This window comes from Sparus aurata, chromosome 6 (genome assembly GCF_900880675.1).
Source record: "Sparus aurata chromosome 6, fSpaAur1.1, whole genome shotgun sequence".
NCBI lineage: Eukaryota > Metazoa > Chordata > Actinopteri > Spariformes > Sparidae > Sparus > Sparus aurata.
Window position 1 is genome coordinate 19519204 of NC_044192.1, and position 17973 is coordinate 19537176.

The 17973-nt window shown below is 39.2% G+C and overlaps 2 protein-coding genes across 8 annotated transcripts in view; both read left to right on the forward strand.

The window, feature by feature from the left end:
- Positions 1-408: 408 nt before the first annotated feature.
- bap1 (BRCA1 associated deubiquitinase 1) lies at positions 409-10771 on the forward strand. Of its 4 annotated transcripts, none has more exons than XM_030421239.1 (17): positions 409-630; positions 940-969; positions 1110-1164; positions 1364-1496; positions 2666-2785; positions 2904-2965; positions 3131-3273; positions 4582-4660; positions 4763-4886; positions 5373-5514; positions 5623-5846; positions 7161-7294; positions 7411-7874; positions 8618-8838; positions 9090-9182; positions 9269-9341; positions 9787-10771. In XM_030421239.1, the coding sequence occupies exons 1-17, from the start codon at positions 594-596 to the stop codon at positions 9918-9920; spliced, it is 2268 nt and encodes a 755-aa protein (XP_030277099.1). In that variant the 5' UTR covers positions 409-593; the 3' UTR covers positions 9921-10771. The 4 variants fall into 4 exon arrangements, with proteins under 4 accessions (XP_030277099.1, XP_030277101.1, XP_030277098.1 ...); XM_030421241.1 differs by having other exon boundaries at positions 5623-5807; XM_030421238.1 differs by having other exon boundaries at positions 410-630; positions 8615-8838.
- A 2551-nt stretch (positions 10772-13322) lies between these two features.
- bsnb (bassoon (presynaptic cytomatrix protein) b) overlaps positions 13323-17973 on the forward strand; it is a 77127-nt gene continuing 72476 nt past the window's right edge. For 3 of the 4 annotated variants that reach the window (XR_003984219.1, XR_003984220.1, XR_003984221.1), the window contains exon 1: positions 13324-13667. Coding sequence is in view for 1 of the 4 variants with exons in the window: in XM_030418818.1 (XP_030274678.1) it covers positions 13489-13667 (179 nt within the window). In the remaining 3 variants the exon portion in view is untranslated. Of the gene's footprint in view, positions 13668-17973 lie in introns of all 4 variants that reach the window. The other variant, XM_030418818.1, reaches the window with a different exon arrangement.

The window sequence follows — 17973 nt, forward strand, 5'->3', positions numbered from 1 at the left end:
TAGTAGGCTACTGTTTATAACTATTAATATTCCCATAGTTTGGACAACTTGTTTGGCTTGCATTCAATATCAACTAATTTGTTTTTTCACGCAACACATTTCACATTAAGATTCTATTGTGGAGCTGTTTTGGAGAAAGGCCGTCATTTTTGGACGAATTTAAGGGTACCAAAAAAATATTACATTTTCGTTTTCCTTTAATATCAAGTGTAAAAAGATATAATCCTCGCTATTGTTTATAAATGTTTGGGTATTGTTTAACATGGATGTTCTATCTGTTTAATTAAATATATACTTAACATATGAAATACAAATTGTTTGCTTGACTTTGTATTTGTTTATTCATTCATTACTTGTTTTGCGCTTAGTTCCGACAACAGGAAGTTGGAGGTAGGACTGTTTTTCGCGACCAACCGTCGGTTCTTGATGACGTATTTTGTAGGCGGCTAATTCTGTCTATTGTGTTTATCTTGAGCTCTCCACAGTTTTTCTTCGTGAATGGATACACCGTTGCCGTTAAATATTATTACCCTTCGTTTGGACATGGACTGGAAAACATCTTAGATATTAGTCTGCTGTGCACAAATGCGAAAATGAACAAAGGCTGGCTGGAGCTCGAGAGTGATCCAGGTGAGAGATTTTAATAGGCAACACAGCTAACTAACGTTAGCTTCCACATAAAGCCAGACGGGCAGTTCAGCTCAGCTCCCCTTAGCTGCTCGACTTACCAGACTTAGAGAGCAACTTTAATGCAAGAGTGAAACATAGTTAAATGTTTAAGTGTTTTGTGTCATGAAGTTGATGGGGCGAGTAACCAAAGCGCGAATTATGAGGAGGAGTGACGTTATCCGAAAACCTAATGTAACGTTACTGGTCTTTTATTTATATTCTAGTTAACGTTAGTTATTGAACCCTTAACTGAAGGTTTTTTTTTTTCAGGACTGTTCACTTTGCTGGTGGAAGATTTTGGTGAGTAGCTTAAAAACAGTAGCTAAACATGTCACAGTGCCGTATTGTGAATTGTCAATACATACAACTCCAAATATGAGTCTAATAGGGGTTAAGGAAGACAGCTAAAGTGTTTCCTTGTGTGTGTGTGTACTCTGTAGGTGTCAAAGGTGTCCAAGTGGAGGAAATCTATGACCTTCAAAGCAAGTGTCAAAGGTATGATATTGTAACCAGTCAGGTTGATCCAAGTCTGTTTGGTAAGCAATGAATGCAAGTAAACCAAGAAAGTAACTACCTGATAGGTATGCTGAGTAGTGACGTCCAAGCTCATGTCTCAAAACAAACAACATTCTTTTTCTTGCCACTTGTTGGACTGTACCAAAAACACGTGAAAATCATTAGTATTATTTTTCAGTCCCGTTTATGGCTTCATCTTCCTGTTCAAGTGGATCGAGGAACGTCGGTCCAGGAGGAAAGTTAACACTTTGGTGGATGAGACCTCCGTCATTGATGAGGAAATTGTAAATGATATGTTCTTCGCTCATCAGGTAAGTGTTCATGTGATCATAGATGTTGGCAGTTTTAGTAGTTATTGCCGTGACGTTAAACCTTCATTAGTGATCTGTTCTGATGTCATGAAATGTATAGCAGCTCTCTTATGAGCTGTTGTGTTATAGATCCATGTTGCTCCCGAGCATATTTTAATCACTGATGAACTGTAAATCTGGACTCAATTTAACAATTATGTTGGAGAACAGTGGTTTTAGTTTGCGAGTCATTGTTTAATCATTCAATTAGCTAAATTGATAATAAATAGCCTCTATAACTTATTGGGCCTCAAAGTCAGTCATAAGAGTTGCTAGCCTTTAAAGCCTTTAAAAACATTTGTGTGGATTTATTGATAAATTTTTATTTCAAACATGTAAAAATAAAACCAATTAAAGCTTTAAAAGTACATTTAAGCTTTAAAAAAATGACATGTACAACAAAATGAAAACTGAAAGAACAGTGAACCTATACAACAAATGCTATAAAGGAATCCTCAAAAACAAAAAGGTTTTACATGTTTGAAAAGTAGTAAGGTAAAAGTGTACACTTATTAATTCTACCCCCTCTCCACTACCTTATTAATTTATTATTATAATCATTATATTGTACGAAATACCAGCAAAGCATGGCAGTCTAACCAGCATTTTAACATAAAAAAAAAAATCAACATTACAAAATTTGTTCATGTATACATCCCTTCATTTAGGAGCCAATCCCAGCCCACGTGTATAATATAATAAAAATGTATACCAAAAGAAAGCTGACTATAACAGTAGTAATTTGAATATTTACTTTCAGTGAACTACTGTTTATTAACTAATGATTTCAGCATGCCTTTAAAACTAGAAGTGTCCCAATCTGAAGAGATGGTCCTGGTAAAATGAAGCTATAAATAAAAACATAGATAAAAACACATTAGTATATTCAGAAATTACGAAAGGACATAAAGTCACCATAGCACAAATAAAAAAAAAAGCAGAGTTTGATCCAACTAGTGCCAAAAAACAAAGGAAGCATTTGCCATTCCTCATCAACATAGATGTTTTGCTGCTCACAACCCTTCAAAAACCTTATCTTTTTATTCATTTTGCAATAATGCTCATAAAAAATACTTATAGTTGTATTGTAATCTGGACTTGTGTTTACGCTGTCATTTTTTAAAATCTAGCTGATACCAAACTCATGTGCCACCCACGCTTTGTTGAGCGTGCTTCTGAACTGCAGCGGTGTGGAGCTCGGCACCACCCTTAGTCGCATGAAGGCTTTCACAAAAGGCTTCAGTCCAGAGGTAAGACGTTTCTCACACTCACCTGTGTGTCTACAGCCACCTTCTTGGTCTCAGATATTCACCTGTCCAATTTCCCCACCCACTCTCATGTTTAACTTTGATTTTTATGCGTTTTCAGAGTAAAGGTTACGCAATAGGAAATGCCCCAGAGCTTGCCAGAGCACATAACAGCCATGCCAGGTGGGTTACAGTCACAGTGAGTGGTTCCTTTTTTTAAAATGTTCAGGTGTCTCTGATTCTGTGAGACGGGAAGAATCCTCTGTGATTTGTCTGCTGTACTGTGGGAGATGTCAGGCTCCGTACATTCATCAGTTTCTGAGGCTCTCTTTCTGTGTTTCTATGGAGACCGGAGCCCAGGCACCTGCCAGAGAAACAGAACGGGATCAGTGCAGTGCGGACCATGGAAGCCTTCCACTTTGTTAGCTACGTGCCCATCAAAGACCGCCTCTTTGAGCTTGACGGGCTCAAGGCGTACCCCATTGACCACGGTATAACTGACACTGACATAGAAATACACAGAGCTGCTCTTGTCACACTGATTAGTAGCATTTTGGCTGCCACGAAACTACTAAAACAAAGTCGTCTTAAAGGGTATGCATATGTTAAAGATGGGTTTTCAGTGACACTGATACATTGTTTAGAACCATTACTCAGATTTCTTCACCTTCTGAGAGAATTTAAAATTATTATTATTTACAGCCACTTTTAAATCATTCTTTAGCCTGAGATCAGGTATGGCCTCTTTCGTCATTGATTGAAACTAAAAGGGAACGGGCCTTTTGCTCCAAAAGTCCCAAAACAATGGAGTGCTCTTCCTGACATGAACGACAAAATCTTTTAAAATGTATGTAAAAGCATTTATAACCTGACACATTTGCTATGAATTACATACATGTATTAGTGTTCGTTATCTTAAAAAATTAACTCCACCAATTTTACCTATTAAAGCGTGTTGCTGACATATCCATTGACATGCTGACATTGTCTGATTTAATGAACAAGACATTCTTTTCATTTATTTAATTGTATTTATTTGAACTAAAGCCTTATGAAGCCACATTTGCTTTGAATTAGCTTTGAATAAGTTGTGTAAAGTCTTTTGTGGCTCCGGAGGAAGCTGCATGCAATCTGATAAATGGCCTCAAGTGATGTCACTCAGTGGCTAAGTTGCATTGTGGTTAATGTAGGCAGCAGGTTTCAAAAATGACTAATGATGCGTGGAATAAAAGAGGTGATATCTCTGGTTCTGCTGATTGGATTGTTTTAAACTATCCATCACGAGTGGAACAGTGTAAGAGAAGTGCAATGCTTGACTAGTGAGGTCAAAATCTGGTGCTTACATTACCCACAATGCAACATAGCAACTGAGTAGCATCACTGGAGGTAATTTATCAGATTACATGCAGCTTCTGGAGCCACAAAAAGCTTCTTGAGACCTGCAAGCACACTTTAATGTGGCAAATTGGTGGAGTTACCCTTTAATTATGTAAATGTGTGTATGTATACATATATGTATACATACACACATATATATATATATATATATATATATATATATATATATATATATATATATATATATATATATATATATATATATATATATATATATATATATATATATATATATAAATATATATATAATATATATATATATATACATACATATATATATATATATATACACATACATACATACATACATACATACATACATACATACATACATACATACATAAATGACAATGGATATGAAATTGCTACTTGAATGAAGTATAATATTTCACTCTATTTAGGGCCCTGGGGAGAGGAAGAGGAATGGACCGATAAAGCTCGGCGTGTTATCATGGAGAGGATTGGATTGGCCACTGCCGGGTAAGTCCTGAGCCAGTCAGCTCGAGCTGTAATGGTTCACCTTCTACACACATACACACCCTCAGGGCTTCATTCTCATGCATCTACTCTGCTCTTTTTCAGTGAGCCGTACCATGACATTCGCTTCAACCTGATGGCAGTGGTGCCTGACCGCAGGATGAAATATGAGTCTAAACTGGAAATTCTAAAGAGGAATCGACAGACTGTTCTGGAGGGTCTACAAAAGGTCAGTAACTGAAGTTTCATTACAGGCATATTATAACACCACTGCTCCTTTAGTTACAGAGTCAGGTCAGGTTTTTCTGTGGCCGTTGCTGTGAGAAGCTTCAAAATTGACTTTCTTCATATACTTTGGGCTTGTCTCATACATTGTCTGAAAATCATTTGTTGACCTCCTGAAGGTCCATTGTGCAGGATATAGAATCTATTGGCAGAAATTAAATCAAATATTTATGATAATGTTTTAATTGGTCTATAATAACAGAAATAAATGGTTGTGTTTTCTTGGACTTCAAATGATCCTCCACAGAGGGAGCGTCTCCTCTTTCACAAAGTCTGCCATGTTGCACCGCTGTGTTTCTACAGTTGCCCAGAATGGTCAAACCAATCGCTCACTCTTCAGGGGGCCTTTTGTATGCTTACAAGCGACGGTGAGACGAGGAGCGTTATGTTTTTTTAGTCATGTGGAAAATGTTTTGTATGTTGTCTTCAGATGATCCGCCTCACTCAGCCTGAAATTGTCCATGACAAGAAGGAGAAAGACTCTTCCTCCCCTGATGATAGCACCTCCGCGATCAAGAAAGAGGCAGATTCTGAGCCGGTTACATCCCATGGGACTGACCGGGCTGCATCAGGTACGTCTGTCAGCCCTATCTGCCCAATTTTTGTTGGCACATATCTTGTAAAATGTGTTGGGGCTTGTCAAAATCCTTTAACTGAAACACACCTGACTGTCATTTAAGATTCAGTGGATGAGTCAGGAGCTCAGTCTAAAGATGCCACGAGCCACTCCAGAAACTCTAAGGTCATGGGCAAACCACCTGCCCCCACAGGAGGAGGCCTGCAGCAAGTCACCAGTCCCAACCCCATCGTTCAACGCCTGCCAGCTTTCCTGGACAACCACAATTATGCCAAGTCTCCAATGCAGGTAGAGGAGAAGTCAAGTGTAAAGATCATGGGTCAGAAAGTGAGTGTGAGTTTGTGTGCATTTGCGTGCGTGTGTGTGTGCATGTTCAGAACTCTCTTCACCAATTTCAAATGTTTTGTATGATAAGAGTTGTGTTTAAGGCTGCGGGTACTGATTATTTTCATTATCAGTTATGCTGCCAGTTATGTTCTCTATTAATCCTTTGCTCCATATGACCAACAGGCACAGTTTATTATTAACTATGATAGTTTTTATCAAGTGTTGCAAAGCAGCAAATCTTCACATTTTCAGTTTTTGCTCTAAAATGATTTAGTCAAAATAATTGCCAATTTGTTTTCCACTGATTTCACTCGTTTACTTCTGCTTTAGTTGTCCTTTTTAATTTATGTGACATTGGCCTCTATAGCTTTTACAAAATACATTATTCATTTTCCTTTTTTAATTAGATTTTGTTTTCAACAATACAACTCAACATACCAACCCCTACATTAGGTTACTTGACGAATAGCAGGCTTTACAAACCTATATTGTGTAGTTACAAGCCAGGCCTGCACAGTATGGTTAAAATATTGTGGTTATTACAATTCCAATATGATTCCCGATTAGGAGGAATGATTGTTTTGATGTTTTGCCTCACAAGTTGTCGGGGTCTGTACCAAATAGAAATGTTTTCTTACATCTGGAGAACAAGATTTGTAGGCCAGGACGTCTCTGCAGCACTAGAGTACTTCAATATAATGCTGCTTTGTCACACATTTTATTGATGTTTTTAAATTGCAATTGCCTATATTGTGATTTCTGTTATAGTTTGATTAGTTGTGCAGCCCTATTACAAGGTATTGGTTAAGATTAAGGGGTGTTTTGGTTTATATTTGGGTCAGTTTTCGAATTTTTATTTGTGATGACGCTGTTTTTGTTTCCGTGGAAATAAATTTGATCCGTCCAGTCTTCTTAAAACACTTCAGTTTTATTTATAGAGCCCTTTATGACACCCAACATCCAACCTGACCCATTTGCTAGAACACAGTCAGGTGTTATATGAAAACATTGCTGTCCTAGTCTTCTTGCTGCTGGTACAGATCACACATTGATCTCAGTCTGTCTCAGATCTGACCGTGGGTGCCATTTCTCTCTCTTTGTTTCTCATGAAAATCACTCTTCCTCTCTGAATTTTTTGAGTCTCCATTACTCTATTTTGCACATTTAGTCAGGTGGCATTATTCAGAAAAAACTAACCACTGTACTGTTACTTGCTGTTGTCGAGGCAGCCCTAATTGATCTTTCAATAAGATTAAGCCCGTAAGATCGTGTTAACAATTCTCTGGAAGTTTATAAAGGTTCTCTGATTAACAGGAGGAGGAGGATCTTGCTGCTGGAGTCGGTCGCTCTCGAATAGTAGCGCCTCCCCAACACCCATACTCGGATGATGAAGATGACTACGAGGATGAGGAAGAGGAAGTAACTGGTTCTACTGGCACACCTAGCAGGTTAGCATTGAAATGTGCATGAAAGCATTTTTTTTTTTTATGTTTCTGTTTATGAGGCTAAAGCTGTTTCAAGAAGTGTTTTTAGTTGGTCATATTTTGGATTTTCCCTCATTTAGGTTTAGACGGAAGGCAAGTCTGCGCTCACGGACAGGGCGGGCAACAACCGGAATGGAGAGCCAGATTGCCCTCTCTGTGTTGGCTGAGAAACTAAAGAAAGAGGCCCAAAGGAAAGATGCCCTGAACACACCCCTTTCTGTGCGCACAGAAGGGCGCACCGGGGGCATATGCATCACATCTGCTTCACAGCCTTCCCCAACACCCAGCAACGAAAGCACCGACACAGCCTCTGAGATTGGCAGTGCCTTCAACTCACCACTGCGCTCACCCGCGCGCTCGCAGGCTGCCACACGCCCGTCCAGTCCAGTTGCATCCCATCTGTCTCGTGTACTGTTCGGAGAAGATGAGATGCTGAGGCTAGACTCCAGACACAACCGTGCTGTAAGAGAACTGGGTCCCTCTGTCAGCATAGCCTTGTTACACCTGCAGGAGGACGGAGTCATCTTTGCTCTCCCTCAATCTGGTGAGCAGAAGAGATCGTTGCTGTCGTCCATGTTATTTACAAGGATGGTTTGAAAGACTCTGCTGAAGCAAGCACTTCAGTGTCACTTAATGTTCAGACCATAGTCGGAGCATATTAATCATTGGAGATGTTAGAAGTAAGCAGTGTAAGATGAGCTTAATATGCACTACTACAGGGTGCTGAAAGACTGGAAAATGCTTTAATTTAACATTTGTTTTTTAAGGTTATGTGAAAGTCTATATTTTGACTGCTCCAAGTACAAACCACTAGCTGCATGGCATTTACATTTACAGTTAGCTGTTACTCTGATGATATGCTGCCATGTATTTGTATGAATTTGACAGGATGGCAATTCTTACATATTGAACCTTTTTTTTTTTTAAAGTTTTTTTTGGCCTTTTTATGGCTTTATTGAAAGTACAGAGAGAGGGGGAGTGACACGCAGCAAAGGGACCTGGGCCGGGAGTCGAACCCAGGTCTACTGCAGAGCCTCAGCACATGGGGCGCGCACTCTACCAGCTGAGCTAAACGGCGCCCCTATTGAACCTTTTTTAATATGAACAGCTAATAGACTAAACAAAGTGACAATATGCACAGATTGCTGTTGGTATGGAGGAATTTTGTAACCGTTATTTTGTGCATCGGCATTCATGTGTTGATAATGTTTTGGTTTAGATGCTGTAAATATCTATTGTCCTGCTACTTTCAGTGCACTGATATTTTATCTGTTGCCTGCGCAGTAGATGCGGCTGCTGATGGCACAAAGCAGCCTTGCACCCCAGAGAAGACAAAAGAAAAAGGGAAGGCGGGAGAGAAGGAAGGAGTAAACAAGGCAGACGAAGGACCGTCTGCGGAGGTGAAAGAAGAGGAGAGCAAAGATGGAGCAGAGGTGAGAAAGGAAACGCCCAACGCTATGGAAACGGCTGCAGACAGCAAGGCCCCTGGGGATAAATACTCTCCCAAAGTAAGTCTGAGAACGTCCCTCATGTTTTAATGCACTGTAGTATGATCCTTGCTTTGCTTTTCAGCCTGCCAACACAACACAGTACGCTCACATTTTTTCTGCTTGTGCTGCCAATTAGGGAACTGTTTGTAAAGCTGTACACAAAAAATATATAATAAACACATACATACACACACACACACACACACACACACACACACACACACACACACACACACACACACTGTCTAATCTTATTCTGTTTCTTGAAGGAGCTGCTGGCACTGCTCAAGTGTGTTGAGGCGGACATTGCCAACTATGAGGTGTATCTAAAGGAGGAAGTAGAGAAGAGAAAGAAATACAAAGTAGGTTTTGTTAAACTGGAACCAATTCAATGTATCTGGTGAGAGATTGTCTTTTAATCAAAGTTTTTTTGTTTTTAATTGATCAGATTGATGATCAGAGGAGGACCCATAATTATGACGAGTTCATCTGCACCTTCATATCAATGCTGGCCCAAGAAGGTAAATCTGCACTATTTTTTTTACCCTGAACTGTTCCATCAAAACCAAATGTCAAGTGAAGCCCAGTTAAATTCCTGGTATATCTCTGGTGAATCATTATTAGTGTCCACATTTTATACCAAGTTAATGAGTTAACCTTAGAAATGCTTTACTAAAATACCAATATACATCTGCAGTTGAAATAAGATCTTAGTTTCAAACTGCACACATGAACTGCACTTGAATACAATTTTGAGGTGCTTGCACTTTACTTACACAACATTTTGGAGGCAAGTATTGTACTTTTTACTCCACTATGTTTATTTGATGATTTCGATCAAAAAGAAGATGGACTAAAACATGAGAACGTTTTAACCACCATATATGTTCAAAAAATGTGTTACATGTTTAACAAATCTGTCATTTTGTTGTTCTTTTCCTTAATTCAACTGGGTTTCTTCTGCAGGAATGCTGGCCAGCCTCGTGGAGCAAAACATTTCTGTGCGTCGTCGGCAGGGAGTGAGCATCGGCCGCCTGCACAAACAAAGAAAGCCCGACCGGAGGAAACGCTCCCGACCTTACAAAGCCAAGCGCCAGTAATCACAAACAATCACAACTCCTGTGAGTAACTTACTCACGTGAGCACTGAGCAATCACCATGGAGAAAAAGAAATGGATGCACTTCTGAAACTTTTCTGCTAAAGGCAGTTTAGTGTTGTATTTTAGCCGGAGCCTCCACTTCTTCTTCATGAAATCAACCACGTGTTTGTTAGTTCTTTTATCATTTATGTATATACTGTATGTACCACCGTTTTAGTCTCAATGTAAATGTTCTTCTTTCTCGCGCCATTATTATCGACGAATTGTAAATACGAAAAAAGGCATGACCCCAGTGATGCAACTGAATGCTTCTCATCTCACACAGTATTCATTCTTATTGAAGATCCTCTCTACAGTCTTGTGGTCAGTACAGTTTAGTGTGTCACTAAATATACAGTTTGGTAACAAATCAATATACCCTCGACCTTCACTCATGTTTTTATGGTGCCAATAAAGTATTGAAAGGTTTGACAATAAAGGGTCGTGTATTTTACTCATCTAGAGCATTTCAGTCTCACTACATAACATAAAAAGTGTATTTTAATCACATTCTTTTAAACTCAAGAAGAAGTAAAGATGCATCAAGGTTTTTTTTTGTCTTTTCATTTGAATGTCTTTTCAACTTAGGGCCTCTCGCTGTGTATGTACTGTATGTTTTCTTCAAGTCCTGCAAATGAAAAACAAGCTTTTGTGTTATTTTTGTACCTGAAATGGATCGCGAAGTGAATAAATATAAATTGGGCTGTGTGTTTTGTACATATGTATCTGTTAAATGGCTGACCTGTACACTGAGTTCAGTTGTTCTTTGTGCTTGCCAATTCATACTACAATAAAATTGCTGAAAATATCTAGCTAGCTGTTATCCAGTTTTCTTTTATGGTATCTTATTCATGTGAAGAGACTTTAGCATTACAGTGTTTTATGATAGCAGTTAATGAATTGATTGAAACATGTTTACATTGGTTCTTCTGAGGTTTGACTTCTTTGGTGTCTTACATCATTTTCTTCTTGTAGTGACAGTCGGTGTACACTAGGGAGGGCAGTCATTCAGAGACAAGTGGGACCTTCTCTTTTACTACACTGTAAGGAGAACCATTGACAGTTAAAATGGATTTCATGTGGCATGGCGGCTGGGTGGTGATATACACGTGTAATCTGAACATGTAGTATTCCTTGTGTAGTTTCCGGTTTCCATCAGCAACAGTACTTTGTTATATTTCAGTTCTAATAGAATAATGCACAGCCACAGTTTATTAATCCAAAAAGATTTTTTACATTCATTAAGTTTTATGTTTTTTTTTGTATAGTATATAACAATTTATCACTAGGTACTCTGAGCTTAAGTTGATTTAATCAATTTCAACATGACATTTTGATGCTATTTGCCCAGTGTTAGTCTTTGCCTTTAGACATGTTGGAGCCCCGGTATTATAATCTTATAATAATGACACTGTCTCTGGCAGAGCAGCAAAGAACACACAGTAGCCTATGTGGGAGAGGGAACTAAAAAAGAAATACTCCTCCACCACATATCTTCAGTGGAGCAGATGTTTGAGTTGAATAAGCCACGCTGTAGTGTTATGTCACCACTGTTCGCCTGTAATTTGGTTTAGAGATACAGACCAATAGCTGCAGCTGGCCTCATTATACAGCCTAATGGCATATTTGCAAACATACCGTAGCCTTCGCATAATTCAGCTGCTGACATTGTCGCTTGTCCAAAAACGTTTTTTTTGCATTTTTTCATATCATATTTAGTTGAATGCATTGTCAATCACACATTTGAGAGGAATAGGTTTACTTTTCATGCCTTTTTTTAGATAAGACAGGTGAGGAGTGACAGGAAATGTGGGTGACAGAAAGAGAGAGAGAGAGAGAGAGAGAGAGAGGGAGAGAGAGCGGATGATAGCAGCAAAGGGCGACAGGTTGGAATCAAACAAAGGGTCACAGTGGTAAGGACACAGCCACTGTACATGGGACGCCTAAACTAAAAGTTATTTTCATTATGAACTCATCAATTTTTACTTTAATGGATTTGTTGTTTAACTTGGTCTATATTATGTTAGAGAATAATTTCCTAAAGCACCTAGCTGACATATCCAAATTGCTTATTTTGTCTGATTAAGAGTCCAAACCAAAATTAATTTAGCTTAATATCATAAAATACTAAAAAAAGATCAGCCAATGTTAACATTACAAAATCAGGAAGCAAATGATATTTGGCCCTTTTGCACATAAGACTTAAACCATTAGCCGAATCAATTATCAAAAATAGCTGAATAATTGTCTGCTGGTTGACTCATCAGTTAATTGAATAACAGTTTCAGCTTCAGGGAATTTTTTGTATTAAATAATCAACACAGTCAAAGCCCACATATCCAAAATGCTTATATTGTCCGATTAAGAAGACAATCTTTTAATTTAATTAATTGCATTTATTTAAACTAAAGCCTTATGACACATTTGCTGTGAATCAGATAAATGCATTTAGTGTTGTTTTATTAAAGGGTAACTCATCACTACAGGTCTTGAGGAGTACCACTGCATGTATGAAAAAAGTAGAATAAAGCCTTTTGTGACTCAAGAGGAAGCTAAATGTAATCTGACAAATTGCCTCCAGTGTTGTCACTCAGTGCGTAAGAGGGATTGTGGGTGATATAGGCCAACAAACTGACCTTAAAGAACAAGACAATTTCATACCATTTTACTTTGTTTATATTTGGCATCCTGTGAGAGGATAAGGTGAAGTATCTATAGTAATAATAATCTAAAGTTCATTATTTTTGTCTTGTGGAGTGTGCGTTATAAACGTATTAATTTGTATTACTTTGAAAAATATATATATTTATGAATTTAGTTATTATTATGTGATTATTACAATTCTGAATTTGAATTTCTTCCCCACAACCCAAATGCAATTAGATTTAAATAGGTAGGCTACGTTTTAGAAGGAAACAAATAAATGAATAAATACATAGATAAAGATGTTTGACCTTTTAAAAAAATATTTAAAGGATGAGCCTGATTGGTTATTAAACTATTGCTGTCTTTTGGTTGACTAAGCACTTACCTGAATAAAAGTTTCAGCTTCAGATAATTTTATGATTCAATGATCAATACACCCAAATAGATTTATATCGTGGACCCCTAACAGGAATTAAAATCTAAAATATAAACACATATGTTGAATGGTTGTTTCTTTTTAAACACGCAGCCGGCGATAATACATAATTCATGTTTAAAAAACAAATGTTTTATGAGGGACAGGCTGAGTGAGGGAGGTCCCTGTGGTCTCCAGTCATTTGGCACACAGGGCTCAGAGATATTTACGTGGTGACTTGAGATAACCGAGCCTCGTGAGCGCGCACGTACGAGACACACAGTTCCCACCCATTGCGTCAGCGCGCTCCCCTCGCCCTCTCCGTCAGCGCGCGTGCTCCGTGCGGGATGCTGAATTGTAGGTGATGATGGCGGAAGGGGAGCAGCGCTGAGTTTCATCTGAGTTCTTACCACAGCTGTAGAACCATCTACAACATCGTTTCTGTCCGTCGAGAACTATCCCGAGGCGATGGGGAACGAGGCCAGCATGGAAGGGGAGGGACAGGCGGGACAACCCGGCCCCGCCGTCCCTGCTGCAGGGGCTCCGGCTTCCATTTCAGCACCACCGGACTCTGGACAGCTCATCAAGCCCAGCAATGGAGCGCCAGCCGGAGGAAGTGGGGCTGCACCCGGGCCGGGGATTAACAGGTAGCCGCGATAGCTAGGACGCGTCTCCGCTAAACTGTGGGGGGAAACCGGGGAGGCTACACGGCGGTGGCCCGGCGTGTAGCGTACGGTACATCTGTACGGTGTGGAGCGTAGATATAGGCTCAACCGACTGCGTGGAGATAGACTTGAATGGGTGCTTAATTATTTATTTCAATATCCTTGTCAACACAATTCACCACCCCTCTTGCGAGACCCGTTTCGGCTCGTTGGCAGCACCGCCCGGTCGCCTATAACGTCAATTTGGGTCGAAAAATTGAACACGCAACGCTCTCGATGCACAATCAATAACACGTAAAATATATCTTCAGTAGGCATTTCTACGCCCGCTTTTCACGGTGTCTGTCCCGAGGCGACAGGGGCTAAGTCTCATGAATGAATGAGCGACATTTTTTATATTCTCACAGAGAGGCTGGTAGAGGTGAATATTTAAGGAATGGATCATCACAAATGTAATAGCTTGTGATATTTGTGTTGAAGAGGCTCAGTCAGTCAGTCAGTCGGTCGGGTCCATTACAGCCTGATTTCCTGAACATGCCAGCAAACACAAAGTCATTCCGAGAAATCACCTTCCTCCTGATGATGAAGAAGCGTCATGTGTCATGTGTAGGATGACAGTGCTCACCATGAGGTGTCTTGAGTACCTGTCTCACTTATCAGATCTCAATCCAAATCAATATGCAGCCAGGGTTAAAATTGTTTTTCACTGCTGTCAACTGCACAGGGAAAATAATACAAAATAATTCATTTTCTGCTGTTCAGACACTGAGCCCAGACACATTAACAGCCTCACATGATAATATTGCCATTATTTTGACAGGTGCATATGAGATCTACCACAACAGAGCACCATAGGCTGTAAAAATATCAGCCTTTTTCCAAAATGATTAGTGTTTAATCACATGTAGCCTGTAGGTCTCTATTTACTGTGTGGGTGTGTGGGAGGGTTTACCCTTCCAACATGATCTGATGTTGCCTTAATTACACCGCTCAACAGTTGTAGAACTGAATATGCACAGGAGAGGAGGCACAGCTGCATCTTGGATTCGCCTCAGCATCTTACACACTTTCTCTCTCCCCCTCTCTCTCGCCACTTGCATTTCAGCCCGCCATCTAAAAAAGATGTATGGATTTTTTCATGCTGCAAACCTTCGTTCAAGGCGCAAGGCCTTTTTGTCATTGACTTACTGCTCGATTTGTGTCATAACGCAAAGTGATTGTGAGGTATGATGGCAGACGTGTTTTCCGTGCTGTAACTAGAAAAGCCGTGCACCTTTAGTGATGTTTAGGCCCGTCTGTGTTCCTGTTCGGAAAAAGCACTCTGTGTTCATCCTGTATGTTCACTGCGGGGCAGGTTTAAAGGCTCATAGCTCCCATGTAACCTCATGATTTTTTTATAGCTTGATTTCTCTCTGGTATCCACCCTGACGTGTCTCATAAGGTGATGGCGAGTGCTCAGAGAGGGATGGAACAGAGAGAGAGAGAGTATTATCTTAAATTGAATTTTTTTCTTAAGATCATGGCTGTACGTCTTTCGTGCCTTCAAACACACGTCCGCAAAGAACTTGTGAGAGTGTAAGAAACAATGAGAAGGTGGATGGGCAGGAGCTGTAGATAAAAGACTTTCATCTTAATTAAAATGAGCAGCATTTCTTGAGTTTGCCTATTAATATGAATGGGGACATAATATGCTATATATAGCCATATTCAGATGTCTATAGGCATTTTTTGCTCAGGACGTTATATATTTTATTCATTGCAGTCAAAGAACTAAATCTGAGCACATATATTAATATGTCAATCCATGGGAGTCACCCTACACAAAGCACCTCAATGCCGGCTTCTTCTCTAATCATAAGAGATTGGACCAAATGCACAGTCATCCTGACTTAACGACCAGATTTATTAGAAATACTGCTTCATCATGTGGTAGCATAATGTTTTAAAGTACTGAGAGCTAATTGATCCAGTCTGTCATACATATGCCATTGATGTTTGCTCTTTTCCGACAATGTCAATCACTAAGCAGGGTCCATCAATATTAGTCACAAAGCCATAAGAAACCCAAAACAATGTTGCAGTTTGTAAAAAAAAACCTGAAAATTATAAGAGATGCAGTTGTGTTCTATAAGCCAAAGTGTACAAACAGTATGCCCGCATAATTAATTTACCCTCAGCAATGAAAGCACTGCTCACCATGTAGCCAACACAAAGCAAATGGTTATCACAACTCAAACAAATAATGCATTAGCAATTCTTATTATTTATGACGCAACTGTGGGATACAGAAAATTGCGATTGCGAGACACTGGGAGCGTAGCGTTGCTCAGATGTCCAACAGAACGAATAACAAAGCTTGTGAAAGATTATTTAGTGGACACAAGAAAGGAAAAAATATGTGTTTGTACATTATTCGTAGGTGGTTAGGCCAACTGAACCGGTGCAACACGCTCGCACACTCAGTGTGTTGCACCCCCTCAGACTGTAGACGTTCCATCTCAAATACACTGTGACTCAATGACTGAGGCTCAACTTCCATGTGTATTTTGGCAGAACAGACACAGTGGTTGGTGTAGTGTGAAGCAGGCACACTGGTGCAACCAACCACAGTCTGTGCCCCTCATGTATTACCATTACATTCGAGTCACACTGAGCTGAGCTTCAGATAATCAGGAATGTACACGCCCTACAATCTTTGAAAAACCCAGAAGGTTGTTTAAAAATGCCGACAGCTGTTCTTAATGTATTTCCATCAATCCTCAGACTCTTTTAACCATCTGGATGATGGAAATGTGTTGCCCATTGTGTGATGAAAAAACATTCTGGATTCTGGTTTCTGAAGTTGTGACTCATTATTTAGGTAGCCAGGAATGATAAACATCCTGCTCTATTTTGAAAACAGAAGCAAAATATTAATGTGTTGTTTTCTATAAAATATACAATTCTTGCACCATGTGGTCGCAGTGCTTTTTCATCCATGGCAACATGACTAGTTGGCTTTGTTGTTAATAGTTTACTGTTAGTTCTTGTACATAGTGTTAATTTTTTGATCATTTCAATAATCATGTAAGTGTTTTTAACTACAGAACACAGAGAATATTTGTTAGAAACATCAACACGGAAATATAACTGATTATAAGTCAAAACCTTGGTTCATATTGTTCAAACTAAGCAAAGACGTATGTCATTCTGGCTGCCATATTTGTTGTGATTTGGAAAAAGAGGCACAACTTGTGGAAACTGTCATGCAGTAAGGACAACATCAACAGCTGCAAATATTGTTAAATGACCTTCTGGGTTTTTAATACATGACCATATATATATATGTGTATGTGTATGTGTGTATATATATATATATATATATATATATATATATATATATATATATATATATATGAAAGTCAAAGACTATAAGAGACATAAGCTGAGCCTATGGTGCACACTGCTGCTCACCTGTATGACGCTTGAACAATCACCATAAAACAAAAGGTAGCTTCAACACAGTATGTGTACTGTCTTTGGGATCATTGTTCAAGGGCCCCTTGTTGTGTTTGTGATGTAGTCTGCTTCACGTGACGCCAGGTGGGAGACTTAAAGTTTCAGCACGACGCCTCCAACATGATGGGAGTATATTATCTCTACAGTAAGCTCTCTCTCATCCATGTCTCAGCTGCTCATCTGTTTGAGGGTTTGCCAACCTTGTCTGATTCAGAAGGATAAAATCTTTGCAAATAATGGAAATAAGAAGTGCTGTGGCACCAGTAACGTCATTAACTAGTTAGGTGATTGTTGTTACAGCCTCGACCTGATTCTATTTGTTGCAGCCTCAAAAACAGTTTTGGCTAATGGAACAAAAAATCCTGCATTAAACCCCCCCCCCCCCCAAAAAAAGGTTTTTCTTTTGGTAGAACACACACACATTAGAATTTGCTAAAATATTATGTCCTGACAGATATGACATATCTTATATATGTTTTTTTAAAACACTAATATGATAGATAAACAAATGTAAATGGTATGATAACTGTTTTCATACCACAGTACACCTAGAAACCAGTATATATCACTAGAACCCTGATACCTTACAACAGCAATCGAAACTTTATTCTTTTTAAAGAGCATGCCCTTTTTTGACAAAGATCACTTGAATGTGTGTCAAGTCCCCTTTGTTCCACCTTAATCTTGAACTAAATAAGAGCTTAAAAAGCCCTTCAACACAGCAAAACAGTCAAGGTGTAAGGTGTCTACCTTACTCAGCACGACCAAATCAAACTGCTTAACTCTATTG